The sequence below is a fragment of the Seriola aureovittata genome, chromosome 8 (genome assembly GCF_021018895.1).
Source record: "Seriola aureovittata isolate HTS-2021-v1 ecotype China chromosome 8, ASM2101889v1, whole genome shotgun sequence".
Classification (NCBI taxonomy): domain Eukaryota; kingdom Metazoa; phylum Chordata; class Actinopteri; order Carangiformes; family Carangidae; genus Seriola; species Seriola aureovittata.
Window position 1 is genome coordinate 6669049 of NC_079371.1, and position 24911 is coordinate 6693959.

At 39.0% G+C, this 24911-nt stretch overlaps 1 protein-coding gene across 5 annotated transcripts in view; it reads left to right on the top strand.

Annotated features, from left to right (window-relative positions):
- Nucleotides 1–14311, top strand: part of LOC130173661 (ecto-NOX disulfide-thiol exchanger 2-like) — a 171708-nt gene extending 157397 nt beyond the window's left edge. For 4 of the 5 annotated variants that reach the window (XM_056383097.1, XM_056383096.1, XM_056383098.1 and 1 more), the window contains 5 exons: nucleotides 1237–1377; nucleotides 6115–6171; nucleotides 7020–7116; nucleotides 9007–9092; nucleotides 13459–14307. In XM_056383097.1, the coding sequence (XP_056239072.1) occupies nucleotides 1237–1377; nucleotides 6115–6171; nucleotides 7020–7116; nucleotides 9007–9092; nucleotides 13459–13590 (513 nt within the window). In that variant the 3' untranslated portion in view covers nucleotides 13591–14307. Of the gene's footprint in view, nucleotides 1–1236; nucleotides 1378–6114; nucleotides 6172–7019; nucleotides 7117–9006; nucleotides 9093–13458 lie in introns of all 5 variants that reach the window. The other variant, XM_056383100.1, reaches the window with a different exon arrangement.
- Nucleotides 14312–24911: the final 10600 nt, after the last annotated feature.

Here is a 24911-nt window from a genome sequence, read left to right on the forward strand (position 1 = left end):
CCATTATTTGGGTCCATTCACCGACTTAATTAAATCACAGTCACAGACTAAGAAAAAAAGTCAAACACGGACAATTATTCCTCTAAGTGATCAAAAGAAAAGAGAAAAGCATCTACAATTCCATTTCAACTGGGCAAGCTAAATCTGCTGATGAGTGATATATATAATCAAAACCTTTAGAACAACTTGTGTTGGAGCTGTATTCTTAACTAATTGTTCTGTAGGTTATAATATGACCAACTTTTCTATGTGTAAAAGAAAAAGTACAATAATGGTAGAAACCCTTAAATGTACCTTTTCAATGCAAAATAGCTACTAAATTGACTCATTCTGGCATTTGTCCAGTGTCCCCACTGGAAATTATGATTGATGGATGTTTTATAAGAAAAGAATCCATTAATGCCCTACTGTTCATTTCCTGCCTGCAGAGAGTAATTACCTCTCCAGCTTACATCTCTCATTGCATGTTGGTATCAAAAGATTAGGTGAAAAGTTTTAATAAATTGGAAGACAACAAAATTGGACACCTCTCTTTGCCAGGGTCCACGTGTTATATCACGCAGCCACACAAATTGCGATGAAATATTATCACCACCTGTTTTCTTCTTTTATGAATTATAGTGTATATAAACAAAAAAAAAACAGTGTGTAACAACTCAGTGTGTAGCAGTGCAGATGAAAACCCCTGGCTGTGAAGACACCCCTGTGACTTGCAGACCCTCTTTTTTTTTGCTGAAATTAACACAGCAGGAGGTGAATCTTTTCATCTGTGTTAGGCAGATAACTTCAGAGGACAAATTAGCTATCAAAGCTTTCTCAACACCAGTTCTTGCATTACCCAAAGCAAGGATAAACCACAAATGAGTGTTAATTTTCTCATGAAGTTTTACCTTTTTATATGTAATTTATAATTTTGTGTTTACAAGCAAGAGATTTGGCAAATTACTCCTCTTGGACACATATGGTACAACAGAATAGAATAAGATAGGATAGAATACAACAATTGTTTTCTGTCTAGAAAATGTTTATTAAAGATATAATTCACATCAGCGTCTAATTGTTTTGTGAAACAAGCTGAAGTTGTAATTACTGGTGTAGGGATTACATGCTGAATATTAATACAGCAATTGGCTGATTGTTCCTTTGAGTGCGAGGTTAGTATCATCACGGTTAGTTAGTTCACTGTAGCATGAATGGCTGACTGTTTATCGCTTATTTATTTATTTTGTTTTGCAGCAACTGTTAAAAATGAGGGAAGATTTAAAACAGCGGGAAGCTGAGCTGGAGAAGAGTTTGGAGGACAAACAACAGCTCAAGAACCAAGTACAGACCCTGAAGGAAGGTCTCCAGAACCTGCAGAACACACACGTAATGCAGGTTGGTTTGAGAGAAAATGCACTTTTGTATGCTGGGTTTCCTGAGAATGAAGAAAAGGGGAGAATCTACTGTGTTTTCTTAATGTGTTTCATAGGAAAGTTCATCTCTGGGTTGCTCTCTTTGTTTGAAAGTGAACACTATCTAATTTGCACTTTAATAAGAAAGAAATTAGTTCAAGAGCAGTTTCAGCGCATGGATGAAATTGTAGAAATAAATCATCAATAAACAAAAAGACAGAATGTGACAGTTGTAATATGTAGTTTCTGTTTATGAATATAACTCTGTAATTTGAACTGGTTTAGAATTTTAAAAAAAGAAAAGAAAAAAGAAAAGCTAATCAGCTATCCGAAAATAGCTATATGGGAGCATCTTTATAATAGCAACACTGCGGGAAAGGCCCTACCACAGTGAGACAGGCAATTTCTAACTTCAATCAGTGCTCTGGTGTTCCCATTTTCCTCCCAGGGTGTAGAAAACATCCTTTTTTGACTCTTTAATTTCTAATTTCTCTCCAAAAAAGTTGAACAGCATTCAAGTTTTATGTGGCTCAGATGAAAAGTTTATGACTTCCCCACGGTTAACGTTGTAAAGTAACAAGCACCTAAAAGAAAAATATATTTAACCAATAATCATTTGAAGGACTGTTTACCATCATTGCTTAGACACTTTTTTAGTGTCATTCAAACTTTGTGATGCTTTACTGTGAAAAACCTTTAAAGACAGTTTATATTAGTCTCTCATTGTCTGTATGTCTTCAGTGCTGAAGTGATTGGTTTATTAATCAATGAGTCATTTGAACACTCACTAGTTATACACCAGAGTATCTTTGGGTTTTTTGACTGTTGGTCAGACAAAATATCACCCAGGGCTCTGGGACATTATAATAGGCATCTGTTTTCTCACATTTTATAGACAAAGTGATTAATTGTGAAATTAATCCACAATGAAAATAACCAGCAGTTTACAACACGGACAGTTTGATCATGTGAGTGTAAAGTCTACACTAGTTGCTGGTTTCACACTAAACTTGCCGTTTTGTTCAGTTGTACCATCTGTCCTCGCTGTGTGACTTAAAGTCAACTAATCAAGACGACGTCAGAGGCAGTGATGTTTCACCTGGTGCATCATTCAGGTAGATTAACAAAGACTAGTGATGGAAGAATATATATATGCTATTAAATGTGAACAACCTAACAAATGGTAAAGTGCATTAGGTTGGTAGTTTGGTTGTTGTTGTTGTTGTTTTTACAATGTTACAAAGCTAGCTGTATCACACATTAATATTGTCATAAATTATGAAAATATCAACAAAAGAGGGAAAAGATTCTGCTGAAGTCAAGCCCCTATTTCCTCCAAATCTCTCTTTTATGTTAGTGTGTGTGAGTGTCAGAGAGATGTAGGCAGGGACAGGAAACATGCTCCCAGAGGAATTTTTCCAACCGTTACACAAAGGAAGCACTTAAACAGTAAGTTCAGTTATCCATATTAACATTGCTATACTGTAATCATTCCCCTTGTTCATATTAGCCAGTAATAGATACCTTCTTTATGCATTTCCACTGTAAGTGGTGTGGGACAAAAATTAAAGGTTCTTATTTTTTCAAATGCATCTTAAAAGATGCTCACATGCCCATACAGCATGTGCACTGAAGCAGCTTGCTGTAATTATACACTCTGTTCATACTCGCCATTAAAAGTCCCTTCCTAACATGTCTCCGAGGTAAAAGATGGCAGACAAAATCATATTCTGTGAAAAATACATTGTAATGTTCATCTGAAGTTAATATGAGGCTTTAATTGTGAGTTAGTGAGTAGCTTCTGAAGTTACAGTCTTTTAACATAAAATTCCTCTTTGTATTTCTGCAACTTTCTGCTCTAGTGGGAATTCATCCTCCTGTGCAAATTATACAAACATATCAAATACCTACAGTACCAGATCTATAGAAATGAGTCTAAAAACATCTTTAAATGTCTAGAGCACACACTTTAACTCACTACAATACATACTTATTCAAATCCAAAAAGTCTTTAACCATCCATTTTACTGAAACAATTAAACTAAATGCAGTTTAATAAGAATTTGTGCTCCTCTACCAGAAAGGATGTTTCTCTGTCCTGTTATTGTGTCCAGTCCTCTGAACTGCATTTTCTCACTGCAGCCACGTTAAAAAAAACAAAAAAACAAATGATATCCATTCATTTCCTAACTAGAAACATATTGAGCATGGTTGACCGCAGTAAAATTGCTTCCTTATTTGTCTGCAGCTGAGAATATACTTGACATCGACCACCAGCAACCGAGTCACGTTCTCTCATTCCTGAACATTTTGTCCTCTGGGCCACATCAGCACTGGCATCCCACAGATCAGTCATTTTGTTTGAATTGACCAAGAGGCAGTATCTAAGAGATCTGTGTACACACTCACTATGTACACAGAGTAATAGTGTGATCACTAGATAGGGAGATATTACCTGCAGAAGACATTGCACTAATGTAAACCACTGGTGCGGTCTCAGCTGTTCTAGCCCACAGCATCAGTTAGAGCCACTCCTACATTATTCAGCCATCCCAACATCACATCTGTTATTTGATTGAATGCGTTGCTTACACTGACTTATGTTTTTCCCAACAAAGCTCCATCTACTATTGATTAGTGGCATGCTGTATTATTACAAGAGTACACTAAGTACAGTGCACCACAATCTACAACCTTATTAAGCAGTTTCAAGTTTCAAGGGTCATTTTTCTCTGTTAGGCATGTCATGTTTACTAATGTTTCAGGTGTTGTCCCATATTCCAAGTAATAAAGTGCTAATGTTCCTTCTGGTTCGGTATAATGAGAGGAAGGGCTGTCATTAAAATCAGCCTCGGGTTCAATCGCCTATTAAATTGGATAATAATACAAACAAGAGTCTCTCAATTCACGTTGGGAGCTGCTCCATGTGTTGTCTTTTTGCTCTGAGTTGTACGAGACGACTGCAGCTCTCATATAATGCATAGGTGAATTTGTAATTCGCTAACTTCTAATTTGAGACTTCTTCATGCCATCAGTTCTCCTTCACTGCTCTAATCACTGTCCCTGCTGTCACCAAGCTGTCACCACACATTACTGGATCGACACCAGTGCAGCTTATTATGATCACAACAAACGCCTTTATATTCTTCTTTTTTTCATGTATATTTTAGTGCTGCCACTAACAATTATTTTCATTTTTGAGTGATCTGTTGATTATTTCTCTAATTAAAGGGGTACTCTAATGACTTAGAATTGCATATCTGTAAAGTGGGAGGGCCGTGCAAGACACATACACACACACACACACACACACACACAAGAAGGTTAAACTTGGTGCAGCCGAGATATCCCGACTTTTAGTTCCTGGTAAAAGTCAAGCTTGAAAAATTGCTTTTTATTTTACTCTTCCTGCCTGGTTAATGTCCGTGTCTTTTAAACTCCACACCCAGTAGAGGTTTAAACCCAAACTGAGATAACCCTGATGACATCACCAGGGTTATTTCCTCATACTGTAGAAAGCATCCTTCGGAGCAGCAGAGGATTATATAACAGTCCGTCTCCCCCCCCCCCAAGAGTGTTATCCCCATGTTTAACCTCACTGAATAGAGGCTTTTCACCTCGTCTTTGATTGTGGCCATTCAGAACAACTATAAATACTTCTGCCTTCAGACAGTCAGACAACAACTTTTTACACACCATTTATATCAAGCATACGAGGAATGTCACTTTTTATTCACAATTCAGACTTTCTTTATAATGTGGGAAAAAATGAAATATTCAAACTGAAATGACCTTTTTGAATTCAAAATTTTCCAGTTCTTAAGCACAAGACCAACTGAAGTAGGTTTTCTGTTTGGTCCAGCAGGGGGTGTTCTTAAAATTCATTATCAGCTTGCTGCCTTACTGACCTATTAGTAAACGAAGCTAATAAAAATAATCGTGACTCTGAAGCGGCTGAGAAGCAGTGTGCGAAAGTCTTCTGGGTTTCACACCTTCAATGGCAAAGCTGCCAACAAAGATATGGCTGTTACTGAATTCAGACAAATTACATGTTAGTTTTAATTTGTTTTTACTTGGCTTTTTGAAAAAGTGTCAGCCCTAGAACATAGAAAATGGTGAATAGTGAATAGATGTTCATGTGTAAAACTGTTAGAATACCCCTTTAGTTGGCTTAAATGAATGGAAAAACCTGACATATTAGTGGAGCAAAAGGATGAAAATGCCCCTATCCATAAGGCAGGAGGGGTCACAGAATGGTTTGAGTATTAAAATGATGTGAATTATGATCTTCACAGTCACCAGATCTCAACCCTGTTGAACACCTATGGGAGATTTTAGACCGACATGTTAGATAGCGGTCTCCACCACCATCATCAAAACACCAGATGAGGGAATATCTTTTAGAAGAATGCTGCAGAGTCTAGAGACTTGTAGAGTCAATACCCAGGAGCACTGAAGTGGTTTTGCATGTTACAAATGTAATAGCTGACTGTTTGTGCCAATTTTGACTTTGAAGACTTAATTATATCTATATGGATTTCAGTGTCTTATTTGTTCAAATTCAGCACATTTCTGGACATGATTCCAAAAATCAACATTGCTTGTATTTGTCTGTTTTTGCACACTATGCTGTGCACAACCAAGCTTTCCCGTATGTCTACATTAGCACTTAGCTTGTCTCTCATTGGTTTATCCCTGATATGTTTCTAAATTCCCACAGCTGGAGATGTCGAAGCAGAATGACAGAGGCAATGAGGAGAGCGCTAATCAAACTAGTGTAAGTGGAAAAATGTTGAGCCCTCCTGACTCCTCTCCAGATACTGTTTGTGTCCTCATTCTCTCGTCTTTTTTTTCTTCTTCCTCCTCTGACTTTCCTCTCTAACCTCTTCCAGTGACATGACAGATCATTACAGTCTAATCCAGTTCCCTTGCAACTGCATTTGTCATTGAATAAATCACCCAGACACAACTGGGCTAGGAAATAAAGGAGTCATAAAGTCAAAATGGCTTGCACATGTGCATATGCCAACACACCCACACACTGACACACACTCGCTGGGTGTTATGGATAGATTAAAAACAGAAAAAGGCCACTAGGCATCCCACACCATAAGTGGAAATAGTAGAGACAATACAATGTAGGACAACAAACAGACAAAAACTCTTCTGTCATTCCCCCGACTTTTTTCTACCTCCTGTCAGAGATCAGAAACAAACAGCTTGATCATTTGCCTTCCAAGTCTCTTCCCCTCTCTCTCTATTTGTTCTTCTTATACTTGTCTCTTTTTATGTTTGTGTGTTTGTGTGTGTGTGTGTGTGTGTGTGTGCGTGTGTGTGTGTGATATGCATTTCAATCCTCTCAGAATTACAGCTGCTGTCTGAATATTCTCCCTCGCCTCATTATCCTCATCCTCATTGTCTCTCTGTATTTATGTGTTGGTGGTGAAACTTTCTGATGTGTTCACTCCACTTATTTGTGTTTGATTGTCTTTTTTTAATGTGTGCCAATAAGCTTAAATTTAAGCTTGTTTACTTCACGTCAGCCACAGTCAAACCGTGGCTGGTAGAAGACTCATTTAAGGTAACAGAGTGTGTATGTGTGTGTTTGTGTTTGTGGGTGTGTAGGAAGCAACAGTGGTGTCCTGCAGTCAGGAGAAGGAAGGTCCAACAGAGAAGAATCCACCGAGTCCCATCCACTCTGAGAGGGAAGCTCTTCTAGTTGGTATGCTGTCACCATTCTCGACTCTTAAACTTTGGGACATTTTGGGAATATGCAGCACAAAAGCACATTATGAAGCTGAAAATGAAAAACAAAACAAACAAATTGAAATTATAAACGCCTTTTTCATCAGTGTGTATCAAACGAATGGCGTTGTACGACCAGCCATCTGACCACATCTAAAGGCAATAATCCTTAGATGCATTCGACTGCCTCACTCATCTTTCGCTTTTTTGTATCTCTGTAGTCACAGTGCAGTTTGCAGGACAAGCTGGGAAAACCCTGGGCACACACTTCCACTCTTCCCTCAGTAATTCATCGAGTTGCTCTTGTACAAAAAGTGACAGAGGTAGTTGAAGATTGCTTGAAAGGCTGCTTTCAAACAGCTGTACACCTGAGCAATGTCTACATAAAGTGGGAATTATTATATCATAGTCTGTTGCAGAAAATTGCTGGACATGGTCCTCAAACACCTCATCTACATACAGAGGTCTTATGGTAGGTCCTGCATTACTGCCTTGTTTATCTGGACCTTTATTATTTCAGGTTATATTGTGATTACATGGTGCATATTCCTAAAGAAATTTGTGCTGTACCTTTTTATAATTTACAATTAGTGCTAGGGGTCAGGAAGTATTCCAGTACAGGGTTGGGCTTCTGGAGTTGCAGGCACTGTTCTTAATGGGTATCTGAAGGGGACAAGATAATACACGATTCACAGAATGGTGGGAAAAGGGGGTCAGTTAAGTTTTACCCAAGGGGGTCCTGCAGGTTACCGTGGCCAAACATCTTTGTGATTTTCTTTAGATACAGCACAAATCAAAATTTGGACATAGCAAAATGCATAAAACAACATAAAGAAGACACAAAAAGAGATGAAAAGATGCAGATTTTGCTTTAGGGAAATCTCATCTGTTACCGTTGAGAATGAGCTACAAATTTGCGTGACACTGTAAAGCATAAGCTTGAGATTCCCATCAAATTCAAAAAAATCTTATTATCCCAATTTGTAAGACTTTGTAAGGACCAAATGTGGTATAAAATAAGAGGAACAGTTGGAGTGGTTTCTGTTAAATTCTGGAATTGTTTAATGGTCATCATTAAAACATTTAATGATAATGAATCTGAGCATTCGTGTGAGCTCTGCCACTCAAACACACCGACAATCTCCACACACATGGAGTGAGAACATGGTGATTCAGCAAACGTCTGTACTGTCAGCTGGAGAACATGTTCATTGGTTCTTTAAGACGAATAAACACAGACAGCAAAAATTGCTCCAGTGGGTAAATTCATGCAAATAAATCAACATGAAATTCTACTTGGCGCTGTATCTGAATGCACCATTAGACTCCCAGTCAGACTCTCATTCATGGTCAGTGGAGCAGCTTCAGGCAAGCACATCGTTTGTGTTCAAATATCGACTGACCCCCTGCAGGTGGCAAAAATGAAGTCTCAGGGTAGTATTTTTCCTCTTAAAGGACTCCAGTGATTGTGGTATTCTTGCTTTAGTGTTTGAGTCTGTGGAAAGCTTGTGATTTTAACACTGTGTGTTTGTTTCAACTGTTGGTCCCTGGATGCTCCATAGGTGGTAAGGAAGCAGAGGTGGAGGATTATCTCTCTCCTGGTCCTATCTGTGAGCTGATAGCAGATGGTTTGTTTGAGCTGGGGGAGAGTATGGCTTTGATGAGAGACAACGGCATCAAAGCCGTCATTAAACACTCCCTCTAATCTGGAGCCGCAATATACAAGAGGCTATTAACAGTACTGGGACTCTGGGAGAAGCCACTCGAAGCTTGTGTTACACTCAGTCAGAGGAGAGGAGAAGGAGTCAGATAAACTGGTATTGTGTCTCTGTGTTAACATCTTTGCATGACTTTTTTTCTACTTCAGGGATCATATCAACGTTCCTGCACGTTCACCCATTTGGAGCGAGCATCGAGTACATCTGTTCCTACCTGCAGCGTTTGGACACCAAGGTAACAGACTCCCATGAATCAAAACTTCCACAGTGAAGTATATTAGCCAAGCTGGCCTTCAGCATCACTCTAGATTACATGCACCCACACAGACACAGTGTCAGTCCCTCCCTACAGAGCTGACATATGGGCTTGTTGTATGCCAGTGTCCTGCTGTGCAGTTGAGACACAGCCCCTCAGTGCAAGCGGTGCACCTTAATGCTTTTCCAGGCCTTTCCATACAAATACATTCATTTTGCAGAAGAGCTCTTTAGGTGAAGCCGATGCACTTACACAGAATAGTTCAACATTTTGTAAAGTGGTATCGATCTTCTCATCTAACTCAAGCAAGAAGGTAAAAAGGAGTGCAGTTTACAACGAAACTGAGTATACCCCTGTGCAACATCACAAAACTGTACCATCATACAACATTGTAGGGTATTTGGCCTCCAAAGTACGACCTCAATGCAACAAAATTGATTACACATATGATATCCAGTTATGGCTAACTGCATCATATAAAATAACCTGAACACAACAGCTTCCTAAATCTTGACCTATGTTGTGTCTAATACAGCAAGGCTTCACATGGTAAGGAACTGTCTGAACTAATTAGAAACCAGATTATGAGACTCCATAACCAATAACAGAAAAATGACACCACGCACAATTTGCTATTTATACAACCTTGCACTGAAACTCGGCACAAGAATTATCTGTAGAAATTCGTGTTTCGTTGCTCACAAAATGGCAAATAACTGCAAGATTTAACTTTTGACAAAGAACATGAAAAGAATTATTGGCAGCACAGTCTTGTCTCAGTTACAGTTTTTGGTCAAATGAAACCAGCGTGTTTAGTGTGGCCTGGCCAGGAGGTGGGATGTGCTGATATGGGGCTGTATGAGTGCAAAAGTTGTAGGGGACATGACATTTTTAGATGACACTATGAATACAAGTTTGTATACCCAAATACTGAATGAAAAGATAACTTCCAGTCTCGAGAAGCTTGGCTGGGGAGTTTTTATAGAAGAAAAAAGGGAAAACTATGACCTGGTCGAGTATGTACCTCAACTTGAATCCAATAGAAAACCACTGGATTATTCTAAAGCTGAAGGTAGAGCAACAAAACCCTCCAGCAAAGAGCAGTTGAAATACAACCTAAACATAACCTGCAATCAGCTGTAGGTAATTAATGTTAATTCTGTAACAGCTGAAATGAGATTGGCTGTTCTCTGATTCATGTGCTCTCTGCAGATTGTTTGTGAATGGAAAGACACATCACTCTGTAACACCATTGTACAACCACAGGTAAACTGTGTTTTTGTACTTCAATAAGAACCAAATTATTCTTTGTCGACAGAGGATTCTTTTTCAGTACTAGATTTGAATTTGATAAACCCGGTTCCTAGACCTAAGAACAGCAGAGGAAATATTTACATAGAAAAATACATAGAACAAACATAGTCACACAAACAACACACTCAAACAGCATCGGGAGCAATTATACATCTCTTATGTACATCTGGTAGAAGTACAATCCAAAATCCCTCAAAAACCTGTTCTGATGAAAGTTTAACTTTGGAGACAGTTTCTCACACTTTTCTGGCCTGAAATGTCACAGCTATTTGTCTAGCCATATCTGGCTAGTTGTGTGATTTCCCCTGATAATGGAACATATTAAAACTAGATCCTTCATCCTGACACTTGAAGCCAAACACCACCCTCAATCCTCAGACACCCTTAGTTTCCACTCTGTCTGGCAAAGCACAGCTATTTTATCCCCATCTTTCTGAGGAGGCATTTTAGGCGTATTATCGCTCTTCACTGCCACTTACATGAGGCTTTCAAAATGCCAACTTTCAATGTCACCTCCAAAAGGTAACACTAAGATTAATGGCCTTTTCTGCTATCTGCCTCTGACAAGAAGACATTCAGGAAAAATGGCAGATGTCTCTGCTCCCTTTACACTGGCAGTCACTGACCAAACAGAAGACACGTTAAAAATCTGGGATGCATCCCTCAGACTTCAGGCTCTTCTAACTTACTCATTATTTGCAAAAACTTTGTCTCTACGTCCACGAAGTTGCCCCAAGAAATGAGTGTTCTCTGTAACAACTCTTTGAATATGCTCATCACTACCCTGACTCATTCTCACACATGCAAAGAATAGAGTGTGACTGTCCTCTCTCATGCCTTTTGGGTTTTTCTGTCTAGTGTGTGTGTGTGTGTGTGTGTGTGTGTGTGTGTGTGTGTGTGTGTGTGTGTGTTTTTGAGCGCACGCCCACACTTGTCTGTCTGTGTGCGTGTGAGTGTGCCTCTGTTGTTCCCACACCAACTCTCCACTACACACATCAAGCAGCCAACAGAGTTTTGTCAATATCATTGGCTAGACTCCCCAACAACAAGCCCAATCCACTGCTTATCTAGTGGCTCCAAACACGGCTCCATTGTGTATAATGATAATGAATATCTCCTTGATGGACCTTAATGCGTCCTGACACCGGCACAGGGCCTGAACAATCTGGTTATTAATGCAAGACACTGTGGGTTGTCTACAGCAGCTCATACGCTGCATTTTGGCTCTGTCTCCTCAGGATTTCAATTGACTGATGATCCTTAGCCCACCGAGTGGTGTGAGCCAGATTATGCTTAGTCAGGCAGCTGCTATGCTGTCGCTATAAATTTACTTACACTATGATTGTGCGATTGCAGCAGAGGTGTGATTGGAGCGAGTCAGTGCGAGTAGAGAGGGGGTGAGGAATATGTAAAAATAATAAAAATTGGTTGTATGAGCCAGAGCCAAAGTTAACTCAGTGGGTGTACCAGTCAAGAGAGAAAAGTTAATAAATAAATAAATAAAAAAGGACAGTATACAGTATGTGTGTGTATATATGTATGCTGTTAGGCTGATGATGATGAACGAAGATCCAACTGAGAACAAAACATGTCTATTTAGATGAATAGATGGTTTTCAGTGTGCAGGATTTTCTCTTTTCACTTGGCACAGACACTCATTTTTACCACACAGACATCCACACACCTTTGAAGTTGAAATGCTTCACACTTTATCAGTCGTGATCTAACAGAAGGCAAGTCATGCCCAGTGAGGTAATCCCAAAACAGGAAAAGTTGCAAAGGTGACATGTTAGAGTTAGATACGACTACATTGTGCAGAGCCGTTGTAAAGGACAACCAGTCAACAGCTTATTTTCTGTGAGGCCATTGATTGTGAGGGCACACAGTCACAGACAGTTCCCAGTAGCTGGAGATCAGACCGTCAGAGATTCATCCGTGACAGTCTGATTTTACCCAATGTCCAGTGTTTGTTTAGGGGACTAATATTTATATTAAAAATGCTTTACAGTATTAACACAAATAACTGTTCAAGGAAAACTAATATAAATACAATAGTAAGTTCAAGGTTCCAAAACCGATTAAGGGAAAGAGAATTTAAATTAAATGAAACTATACATCGGCAGCAAGTGACCAGAACAGACTCTGGTGCATTTACCTGGTTAATATGGGTCGTTTGGGCTGGTAAGAGTCGATTCAACTCTGGTGCAGACTAAACAACCAGACAGCGATTGTTGAAAAGAGGTTCTCTGGTGAAGTTTGTTTGCGTTCTGAAAGCAAACGAACCAACCGCAGGATTTTGTGATAGTAGATATGTGATTTTAGAATGAAATTCAAAAGCTAAACTACTAATAAATCCATCTGCTGATCGGAACTGTTACAGGAAGTGATCTTATAAGTGATCTGTGTAAGGGATGTATGTATTTATGACGTGTCAATGATTTGGTAACCATGGTGACACATGTGCGTGACAGCACATGAGTGCAGGACTCTGCCGAGATCAGTCAGACAATCAGACGTAGTTAAAGCAGCAGTCTGGTGTGTGTATATCCTGTGTACTTTCACAGTTCATTAAGTCCATTAAAAAGACACAGCGGTCCCACAATAATACGCTCAGTATATTGCTGTACAAGATGTCTCTTTTTCATCCTTTATCTACCTATTTCTCATTATTCATAACATGATGAATTTACAGTCTACTAGTCAGTAATTTCTCTGTGAGCTCTTTGTGCCACCAGAGAACATCAATATAGAAGTTACTCTGATTTGATTTCCCCGCATGGGTCCTGATGATGCTGGATAACATCACCAAAGCAGTTCAGTCAGTCTCAGTTTTATGTCTGATGTTTAGACTCTTGGTTCATTTAAAAAAGTCAGTGTGAACACAAACTGGACCAGAACTAAATCATTGGATCAAATGAACGTAAGAAAAAAAAAAAAAAGGGCTCAAAATGATTTTGGATTTATGAGTGTGTGCAGACAAATCAGTTTTAATTGTGGACCTTTTCCTTGCTGATTCTGTGTGTGTCTACAGATCAACCCTGGTGAGGTGGAGGCTCTTCTGTCTCGGCTGCCCTGCACCTTCAGACAGGAGCTGACTGGGGTCGGAGCCAGTCTGGAAAAACGCTGGAACTTCTGCGGCTTCCAGGGCATCAAGAGCACATAGACTCTGCTGGTGACACTTTTGGGAAGTGGAAGAGACGACAGGCAGACGAGAAAACACAGAGACACTGAAGAGATGTGAAGGAAACAGTATAAAGCCCATAAATATCAAAGTCTGTGGACTGTACCTGACTGTACAAGGGCACAGAAGACTGAGCACAGATCTCAGATCAGGAAGGGATGTTACGTGAGCATTTCAGGGACTCAGTGTAGGTGGCAGGGACATAAAAAAGCAGCATTTCCATGGTTACAGGAATGTTGACAACCATGGTGACGAAGTCTTCATGAGGTTAAACTGTCAGTTTCTCAGTGCAAATCATTTTTTAGACATAGCGACTCACTGGGAGGTACAGAAACTCACCACCGCCAGTCACTGGATTATTATGTAGTCATCACCCACATGGGCAGGGCATTGTACATTCTGAGCCTGCGGTTGGCTCTGTATGGTGTCAGTGTGGGCCAGGACTACAGGGCTAACCAAGGAGGTTTATCAGGGTCTAACTGAACACTTCAAACCTCTGAACCCTCTCTCTCTTCTCTTTTTGCTGTTCCTGGTTTGTAACATAGATCAAAAATGGATATATTTCTTCATTTTCTGTAAAGGCTGTTAACAGTTGCATAGAATCATTTGTTGTAATACACTGTAAATGCTTGGATGATATTTTTGATTATAAAAAGATGTTTGAGTATATAAAAAATGTTTGAGTTTATTTTTGCATATATGATGCTCAGGGAGTCTGGTAGTAAAACATGTGTATATGTGTGATAGAGATTCTGCCAACCTGTACTATTAGTCCTGAAGAGATGCACACCAACACACCTACACAAGACAAATGGTCTCCTTCTAAGTTTGTGCCTATTCTTGCTTCAAGGGCATTGTTTTTTCTGATGTCTATCCTTTTGTTCTTACTGTAGCTGCACTCAAGGTTGATTTTAGAACCATACGTAAGGGCATTTGTGTCTCTGAAAAGCCAATTAAGCCTGGCTCTCTGCCTGGCTAAAGGCATAGCACAGCCACATCACACTTAACTGGGAAACACACCTAGGGGATCATGTTAATGATGTATAATTGGTGAGGCAGTTGCGGGGGGGGGGGCATGGTACATAAACAAAATGTTTGTGTGTGTTTGTGTACTACTTGCCTGGATCCATATATTAAGTGGTTATACAACACTCTACAGAGGGAAGTTTTCTTCTCCACCTTCGCCAGATAGAGAGCTCTTGCCGCCAGGACTGGAGGTTCCTCCCAAAAGCCCAGTCAAGCGTTCTTAATGCACCTCCACTGGGCTGTTTGGCGGCGCGCTCTCTTCCCCTGTTGCTCTGGGAAACAAAGGTTTATTATTACACATGATTTGCTCTCATTGGCCTTCTCCGTCTCCTCCAGGCATTGCATTTGAAAAATTAGCGTTCATGCACTTCGGCATACTAGTCCTTTTACCTGAATTAATAATGGGGAATGAGTATGTTTTGCCTACAAGATCCTACAAGGCCTTTCTTCCGTATGCATCTATTCATTGTTAACTGCAATGGTTTGAATGGGAAGAAGGTTTCATAGATGAAATGTGAATTGTGGGAGTGGAGTTGTTTGCATGTTAAATACAGTACATAACCTCTAACCCACTTAGTTCGTAGGCTCTTGTCAAGCATGATTAGAAAAGAGTGAATGTTGCTGCTGTAATTCGTTGCATTATTTTTTATATGCAGCAATAGAGCAAAGATTAGTCCCTCTCTTCTAAGACATGTTACGGCATTTTGTTGATGATGATGGTTCTTATACTCTATACATTTCAGCTTCTGCTTGCTTGATGGTGCACTTGGGATTGTGAGAGATGCTGCCTGTGCAGAGTTGTGCATCACTACACTTCTTCTCCACGCTGTGAGACTTGATCTCAGCACAACATCCCTGATGGCAAACCCTAGCACACCTCACACCAGCCTCTCGTTTCTCACTCGTTAGGTTTCTCTCTTGCTCTCCCTGACACAAACAAAACACTAATATACTGCATTCCTCTCCTTCAGAAGCTGCTATCTGTCTAGCATTTCCTCCCAACTGAGTTGCTATTCCTACGCACTGATAGACTGAAGGCATTCGCAATTTCTCTTTCACAGCTGTTTGTGTGTGAGTGAGTGTGCGCACACAAACATGCTTGTGATGCTTCAGGTTCTCGGGCATTACACAAGGAGGTAAACACAGACTAATTAAATCCACCAGCAGTCCCTGGTGAATGTCAGTCTCTATTCACTGTTGTCTTCTCATCGCTGTGACACAGCAAGGAGCCTCCTCATTAATTCAATTCAAGGTGTACGCAAGCAAACGGTGTTCAAGGGTGTGATTTACCTCACCAGCAGTGACAGAGATGTAGGACAACTCCCAACTTGTGAAGTCTCTGTGAGAGATGTTTGAACATGTCCTTGGGCATCTGCTGATCTGAATACTGAGCCTGAATGTTAATTCAAGGGCATTAGTGTCATTCTTGAGGGATTTCTTTGAATGATTATCTAAATCCATTTATGCATACTCACATCACGTCTAAGATAGATATAATTGCATGCATGGAGATAACCAGGTTGTTTGGGGTGAAATCATGATGCTCAAAATACCTTTAATTACCTTTTCTTCTCATGTTGTTTCCTGGAGGCATCTTCATCTACTTAATTATGATTACAGCCTCCCTTGAGTGAGCAGGTGAGATGATTCTGTTTATGTATACAACACATGTGGTCGAAAATAAGATAAACAAATCACCTCTGATAGTGGATTAGAAGAACGCAGAGGGGTGTCACTTCTTTGCATGTCCACAACAGGTCTGCAGCTGACAAGACCGGCATATCACACAGCAGTGTGCTGCTGTTTTAGCTGTCACAAGATAAATCACTACATATCTAAATCTTATCCAGATGTATCACTGGATAAAGCTCCAACAGCCTGTTGACAGGAGGCCGTGAGTCAACAGCTCCTCCTATTGAGCACAACAGCAGCTACACCTCACACTATCATTCTTCAGCCAGTGGGCCAGCACCGGGGGGTGATTTGCATTGACAGCGGGTGTATGGCCACAGCACCGGGGGCCATGTTCATGCGGATTTCTGTCTCAATAAAAGCTGCATGGTCCCTCGTTAATTTATGTATGCATAAAAGCTCCTAAAATTGACTTTATTTCCAGGGTGCCAGTGCTGCAGCGCAGCTCCTGAAACACTTGCCTGCAGGCACTTGGAATGACATCTTAGAACCCAAAACTATGGAATATTAGAGCTAGAACTAAAGAGATTTCTATTTCTTTGAGGATTATTAGTTTGGCAGGTAGCAAATCATGTTTTGTACAATGTTTTTTGTTTACTGCGTTTCGGTATTCTTGGAGAATTGCATGCACTTTTAGCCTGAATGAATGGCAAGTGTTGGAATAATTGCTTTACACTGTGGTCTCTGGGGTGTCTGGGCACAGGATATTAAGCTGCAGATTTCAGTGGAGTATGACACACAATGCATCTCATTGTTCCTACCCAATCTCTCTTTCTCTGTCTCTCTCCTTGCTTCCCTCTCCTTTACATAGATCATCATACAAAGAAGGAAAGAGTTGAAAGCACAGCAGTGAATGCCCATAAGGTATTTGCACCCCCTAAGCTAGTTCTACCACATCAAATACGCAGACCCTAAAGTTGAGAGGAAGGCTATGGAGAGGAAATGGTAGAAGAGAAGTCTCTCTCTGCATGTGTAAAATATATTCATGGCATTCTTCCAAAAAATCGTTTCCATTTAATACTGTTCACTGGTAAGAAAATGTCTTGACCACAGATCCTCCTGCGGTTGGGTCCAGCAGTGGTGTTTCTGGCCCATTAGATGGTGAAAGCAGTGGGGCCTAATCAGTGTGTTTGATCTGAAATGCCAGCACCAAGCGGCTCATGCCAGGTTAGATGGGATTGTGAAACTCTCTCCTAATGAGCGATGGCCACTCTTCATGCTGTTATTAATCGAGTGACCTTAGACAAAGATGAAATGCTTTGCACTAACAGCAATTATCTGCACAGTGGAAACTTTTGTAAAAAAAAAAGTTTATTTTTAGACATGAGTGAGTTTGTTGGCATGAATTCTTTGACATGTTCTCTGGCGTAGAATCTTTTGATTTAAAGTATTTATTACGTTTGGCATCAAAGCTGGCAAAGCAACCCCATGTGGTGTTTTCTGTTAAGTGACTGTAGGATTTTCAATAAGTTCTTGTTGAACTGCATACACCCAAAGGCCTACAGGGATGCCGAGCACCTTAGGAGGTTGGCAGTGGTGTATGTGAGTACCCCTTGCTTGAGCCTTAAGGGACAGCACACTCATGCTGACCAAACTAAGTTTGTGTCCATGAAATAAATATGGGAGATAACAGAACTGGGCTATATACAGAAAATCCCCTATCATGGTTAGTCAGTTTTATGTTGCAATATTGATATTTATGATGGCGTAGTACATTTTCTAATAACTGAAAAGTGTTAAAATAAACAGTCTATACAGCTGAAAAGGTCAAATTAGTCTAAATGATTATTTACCTGAAGCCAGAATAGAAAAAGAAGCTCTGACAATGGCTTGGTGATGAAGACTGCACTCTTTCTGGAGTTGCATCTTCAACTTAGGCTGGATGGAGGAGAATATCTGATGAGCTCACTGGACCTGGACCTTGAATCACGCTGAGGGGTTTGATCCGATGAACACAGGAGGTGGAGGGGAGCAGGTGAAGCTTGTCAACACAGCACTGAAATGACAGCTGAAAGCAGCTTAGAAAGGAATAGTTTTAGTCCTGACAGCCACACAATGACTGGTTACCAGATATCACACTGATACACATTGGTTGACATACACAGCCACAATCAGCTGATTGAAATAAATGAATTGACAGTGTTGGAAATATGCATAAGCATAAGTATGGAATTTGAACATTGGCTTGTTTATTTCATACTACTAAAACCATTGTGCTTTCCAGTTGTGTTAAACATCTTGACAGTAAACAAATTACTTATCTAATATCTTCTTCAGTCAGGAACTGCTGGTTAACTACTGCATGAACAACCTCTTAGCTATTTCCTATACAGTAGGTTACCTATTGTATAACGTTTAGATATGTGTCACTTTGATGAAAGTATTGATTAATCTAAAAAGATTTGAGAGGATGTTTACAAATTCACATATTATGTTTCACTACAATTTATAAATAGGAGTGGACACACTGCGGCTACAATAAACCAGTATGTCAGGAATTCTAAAAGAAATTTACCACAATTAATTGCAACTATAGATTTTAATCATTTTAGGTAGCAAGGTCAACTACATTCACTTGTCAGTTTATTAGCTTCACTGAGCTAAAAATAATGCAGTCTAATACAGCAGTCCTGCAATACTTCCTGTTTTATTAAGGTTATAATGTTAAGTTATTATTGAAGTTGTTATAAAGTTGTTAGTTGAACTGTATATTTATTTTGGAAGATGTATTTGTGCTGCTGTTGAACTACATGGAGGCGTTTCTGTTAATTAGCCTACCATCTTTGGTATAAATGGGTGGGCAAATTAATAGAAACATCTGTCAGCATAACACAACACAGTTCAACAGTACCAGAAACTGCAGCCTCCAAAGTGATCATACCCAGTTGAATTGTTACCTTGCCATAACAATTACAGTAAAAACTGAGCATTATAATCTTCATGTAGGAGGATTATTGCAGGATTAATGTATAAGACTGCATTCGTTTTTTAGCTAGGTAATAAATTGGCACCTGAGTCTATAGGCCTCAAGCTTGTTAGTTGCATTTTAAAGCCAGAGTGCACAGATAGGTATGTTATTTTTATTGTTTATCATTGAAAGTACATAGATTCAACTTATCTGTAAACATATCGCTATTTATTATCAATTGCTTTATAGTTAAAATATTAAGATGTTATAGGAATGATTCATTACCTGCAATATACAAATCAGTTCTTTCTGTAAAGATTAGTTGTTAGTAAATATTTACACCCACTAACTAGACTTGTAGCTAACTGTAGCTAATTGAACTAACAAAACTAGCTAACGTTACCTTACATACATGACCCGTTTGGAGAGAACAGTAAAATGAATAACATTAATATGGACTACGGACATACATCTCACCTGAAACTTAAATGAAACGAAAAAACCTCATACTACTAATATTACTTGCTAGTAGTTACGCATAACTTAAGAAAGACTTTGTTAGTGATGCAGTATCCGTTACCATGGTGACCTACTTCATTTAAAAAGGTATAACCTTCATTGTGTGAAATTCGAGTTAACCAAACCGCAAAGAAAGCAGCCAGTGCTGGACATGTAAGTAGGCAATTATTTGCTCACACGTTTGACATGGTCAAGATTATTATTATAATGGTGCCTTCAAGTTAAGTCAGTGTGTTTATGAGCAACAAAGACCCAATGATGGTATTAACAACTTGGTACGTAGAAAATTTCTTAAAGTTTGACTTATACTTAAAAACACCGGTATGATGTTACAGTGTACTATCTTTTCAATTAATAAAATATAGCACGAATGTGGTACAGACGTTCATGATTAACATACGACATGTAATGGCAAAGTTATCATCTAGCTAACTTGAAATAGCTTTAAAGGCGTTACATTTTCATTTTATTGTCTATTTTGTCCTTGGTTCTAGCACAACATTAACTAAAATGCAGGGAACACAAAATCTTTTACTATTAAAAAAACATAGCAGCAATGTCATGATTTAAACCATTTCAATGCCAGTCAGATTCTGTAATGGACTTCCACCTGTTGGAGATACACCCTATAACTTATCATATCAGTAATACCATTTTGAATCAAATGTTCAGATTAAAATCGTCTTTTGATGCAGTCTGAATTATTCTGTGGCCTGTGGGTCTGGTCATATTAATGATCATTTATTATAATTGCTAATGATAATTTATTTATTAGTTCCCAGAAAATATGAGGAGGCTTTTTAACTACAGTTACCCTGGATGAACTATGAAGCAGTGTGTCAGTGTCATTAAAACTGCATCAGTCTTCAGTTAATGTCTTTTGATTCCTTGCTGCACAGCTTGATCAAGATCCCAGGGATACATTCTAGCAAAATCAACACTGACAACCCCGGAGCTTTCACTCAATGCATGACTGACCCCTATTAAAGCTGATTGATTGTCAACTTTTGAGCTCTGTTCCCCAAGTTACTGTCAGGGATTTTGTAGTTCCTCCGGAGATGCAGCACCATCTCCAGCAGGAAGAATACACATATGTAGTTTCAGATCTCAAAACCACTGAGTGTGGTGATACATTGATTTCATGAGGCAGATAGCTGAGTAGAAGTTAGACACAGTTGCTCGGACACTTATAGTTTTTCATCCTGTGATGTGAAACTTCAGTAAGTTAAAAAGCACTTATTCTAAGTAGTAATGAAACAATTCATTGGCAAAATTAATCATCAACCATTTTAATGATGCCAAAAATTAATTGCTTCTATCTTCTCAAACATGAATATTTGATGGTTTTCTAGGTCTCGTGTGATAGAAAAATTTCTATCTGTAGGTTTTGAACTTTTGGTCAGAAAAAACAAGTTTATGTATGTCAGCTTGGGCTCCATTTTTTTTATGTTTTTACAATTTTCTGACATTTTATAAACAAAGCAATTCATTGATCAGTTGAGAAATCATCATTAGTTGCAACCCTAATTGGAAGTTAATAACACCTGCTTTAGACATTCATCAAGTGCTTCAGTCTGATTTTATGTGTCCTCCCCATCACATAGATTAAAATTGTGGAGTTCCACATTCAGATATATGATTTCCTGCATGATTAATGCCAAGTGTCTCCACCTTTGCAATACCAAGTCTGCTATTTGCTAATTTCCTTGCATACCCAAACCCTGCAGAATTGGCACCATTCCCCTCTGTTGGATTATAAAAATATTAAAAAAAAAATAAAAAAAATAACAAGAAACCTGCACTCTAATAAATGCCAAGAAATTAGATTGTGCAATTCTACTGGCTGATGTATGAATATTAATGGCATTTGACAACCCTCCACAAAAAAACAAACAAGCTGTGCTCAGCATTTGAACATTTGAGGTATCATCAAGGGAGAATGATTTTGCAAAGAACAGTGAGCTTTCCTTTGAAATGCTGTGAACAAATAGCTATTGGCAATGTACTTTGCATATTTCACTGTTGGCCGATGTATTTTTCTTATTCCTGTGGATAACTGGTCAAATGTAGACAATGTAATGTCATGGGAAGACATTTCCAGTGCAGGTACACAAGCGTTTAATGTAGGAGTCCCAGTCTCTCAGAGACTGATTAGGGTCCTTTTTGTAGGCCTGCCATTTTGCACCTATATTCAACAATCACTCTCATAGTAGAGGCAAAGAAACCAATTTATTTCGGACAGTAGCCTCAATAGGCCGTAAATAATGGAAATGTCTCCCCTACAGCAAAGTTTGCAGCATGTTGAGGGACCATTTGAAGATATTATGTCAGGACTGTGCAAAGGTGAACACTGAAAAATTCCAAATGTAGCTGTAAAAGCACCATGTCATAAGCTCAAGTCATCTTTGTGTAAATTTCAGGTGTCTGGAGCTTTAGATTGAGGAATCATTTGAACCATAGATACACTCATACACTTACTCAGAACATGTATATCAATGACACTACAGCACTTTTTAAAATCATGTAACGTAACACTGGTAGAAAAGAAAAAGTTGTGTGATCACACTGTGCTCCAGACTCCACCATGGCTTGGCAGTTATCATAGATGTCTCAGGAGATTCAGAGCAGTGATTGCAGAAGTTCAGCAAATTTCCCAGCTCAGTAAAGTGAATGCCTGTCAATGATTTTCTACACAATTTCATGTATTGCTTTTTTCTGTCTGTCAGCAGCGCAGAGGAGGCTGCCAGTGAGATTGCATCATTGTATTAAGTCATACAGATACTGCAAGAAAAGTAGAGGCACAGGCTGAAAATGTTGAAATTCTCTTTATATTTGCTGACAGCACAACAATTATGGAGAAACTGATGGATATAACTTAATTAGTCTCTTGTCTCTCTAATCAAATCTTAAAGTCCTATGAATTCTTTATGGTGTAAACCTCTGAACAAAAGAGGCATGCTTTTTCCAAGCAGCATGCATTAGTGTTTGTTTGGCTTATCAAATGGAATTTTCTTCAGTTTGATTTCATTAGAGACACTCTTAGGTACCTCATTGATGTAGGTAGACATATTGTAGGCCTCAGCATGAGTCAAGTCCCATCAAACTTTCTTCAGGTTTGTGCATGACAAATAGGTTTTCAACATGTAGAGTTTAGCAAAATGTTCAAGGACATATTATTATTAAACACCGAAATACAGCTGAACTGCAAACATGGCATTTAATATGACATGACATTTAATTATGCTGTTCACAGTGGATGTTACACTTCCTGAGGAAGTGTTATTTGCTAAGTGACGTCAACAGCAGGAGATCCAAACTAAACTACAAGCTGTTGATATGAATCAGAGTTTCAGGTGTTTTTTCATTGTGTGAATTTGGAGCATGTACATGGGTAAATGTAATTATTGACTTCATCCTCTTCAGAGGTGATGCAGTATTCATTCCTTGGGTAGACAGTGCTCTCAGTAGTAGATGGAATGGGGTCCTCTTTATGTATTTTTCTTTGTGTGTTTTACAATTTTCAATTAGTTCTTTGTTTGAGGAAATGCAGGCAGTCATTTTGAGATCTAGGCAGCAGTCCTTTCAGCACCACCATCAGTCAAAAGTTCAAGCAACACTTTGGCCTCTAACTGTCCCCTTCACCAAGTTCCTTTTTTTCTCAAGTTTAATTTGGCAAATCAGTGTGAAAATAATTTTTATCAGTTTCAAAGCCTTTTTTATTTTTCAACAAAGTGAAATCAATCACCCAAATAAAAAGCATGTGTTGGCTTATCCCAATGAGAGTAGTTTGGCACTAAAGATGGACAAAAGGAATGAGCGAGCATATTTATCTGCGTTGTTTCGGCTTGGATCTTGATTCTGCTCAGGCTATCACTGCACCTGTTACCACACCTGAAACAAAACCTTTTAATGTTGATTGAAGACCAATTTAACTTCTTGAAACCTTTTTTGCCACGAATAACCAGTCTAAGAAATTCAAAGGCACAATTTGGGCAGATTAAACAATTTCCCAAGAGCCACCATTATTCCTCATTACTTAGTACTTTTTTATATTTTGGTCAAAATCTAATTAAGTGGTTATTTATGCTCCATAGCTTGGTAAATATAACTTAAGTTATGGGATATAGATTTAGTGAAAATGTAAAAATGTTGTTTGTAGACACTAACATATTCTCCACCAAGGTCTGCAATAAAACAATGACATAGTGGACAGAATTTACATGTTTAATTCCCATTTATCCTATTTTCAACACACAACATTCAGAGCCAGCATATTGATCTTGATGTTATTTAGAGCACAGACACGATTATCCCCGGATGACATGCCCAAATCCATAGAACATCGATCCTAAATAGCAAAATATAACATTTATAAGTGTTTTAAAATGCTTTGCAAATTTCTCATAGCAGTGAGAGTGTAGCTAAAACATTCCTGTAGTTGAGGATCATCAACATAATTTTTTGCAGACCATGTAAGGTTGCAGCAAAAGCAGACGCCCATATGTCCACAATACTTTAAAAATTGCTGTGTGCAGACAAGCCTGATTTACCTGTATGCTGACCTACTTTTGCTTGCCGCTGAGTTCCAGCTGTATTGTTGTTCTGGATTTTCTTTATGCTGTTGTTTGTGTATTTTCAAAATTTATAAATTGCCATTGCTTAACTGCTTTGGCCCATTAGGAGGTCTCAGTGTAGCTGTCATTTGTATAGCCAACTGGGTTTAAGGTCTTTATCATTTACATGAGGACAACTTCAAGACACTGTAGAGAGGGTTTACTATTTGTCTGGCAGATATTGCTTCAGTCTGACTCAACTGTGCTCCTGTTAACCGAGTAAACAAAGCATAGTTAGGATGTTTAAACTCTTCCAGCCAGTGACAGCATTTTTATTAGCACCAGCAGCACAGCTTGATAATTGCAGGCTATCACAACATCTGAAGCCCCTCTGTCTGCTGTCTGTCTCTGTTTCTATTTCTTTTTGTTTCTTTCTGTTTGTAATGTTTTGAATCCTTGTACCCCGTAGGATACAGGTGACATATTAACACTTGAAATTAATGAAAAATTATTGTTTCAAAATGTGTTCCATTAAATGTAAACATGAGTGCGGTGGGTGAGAGGGAGAGAGAGTTTCTTCACTGGTGTGGGTAGGGGGCACAGAA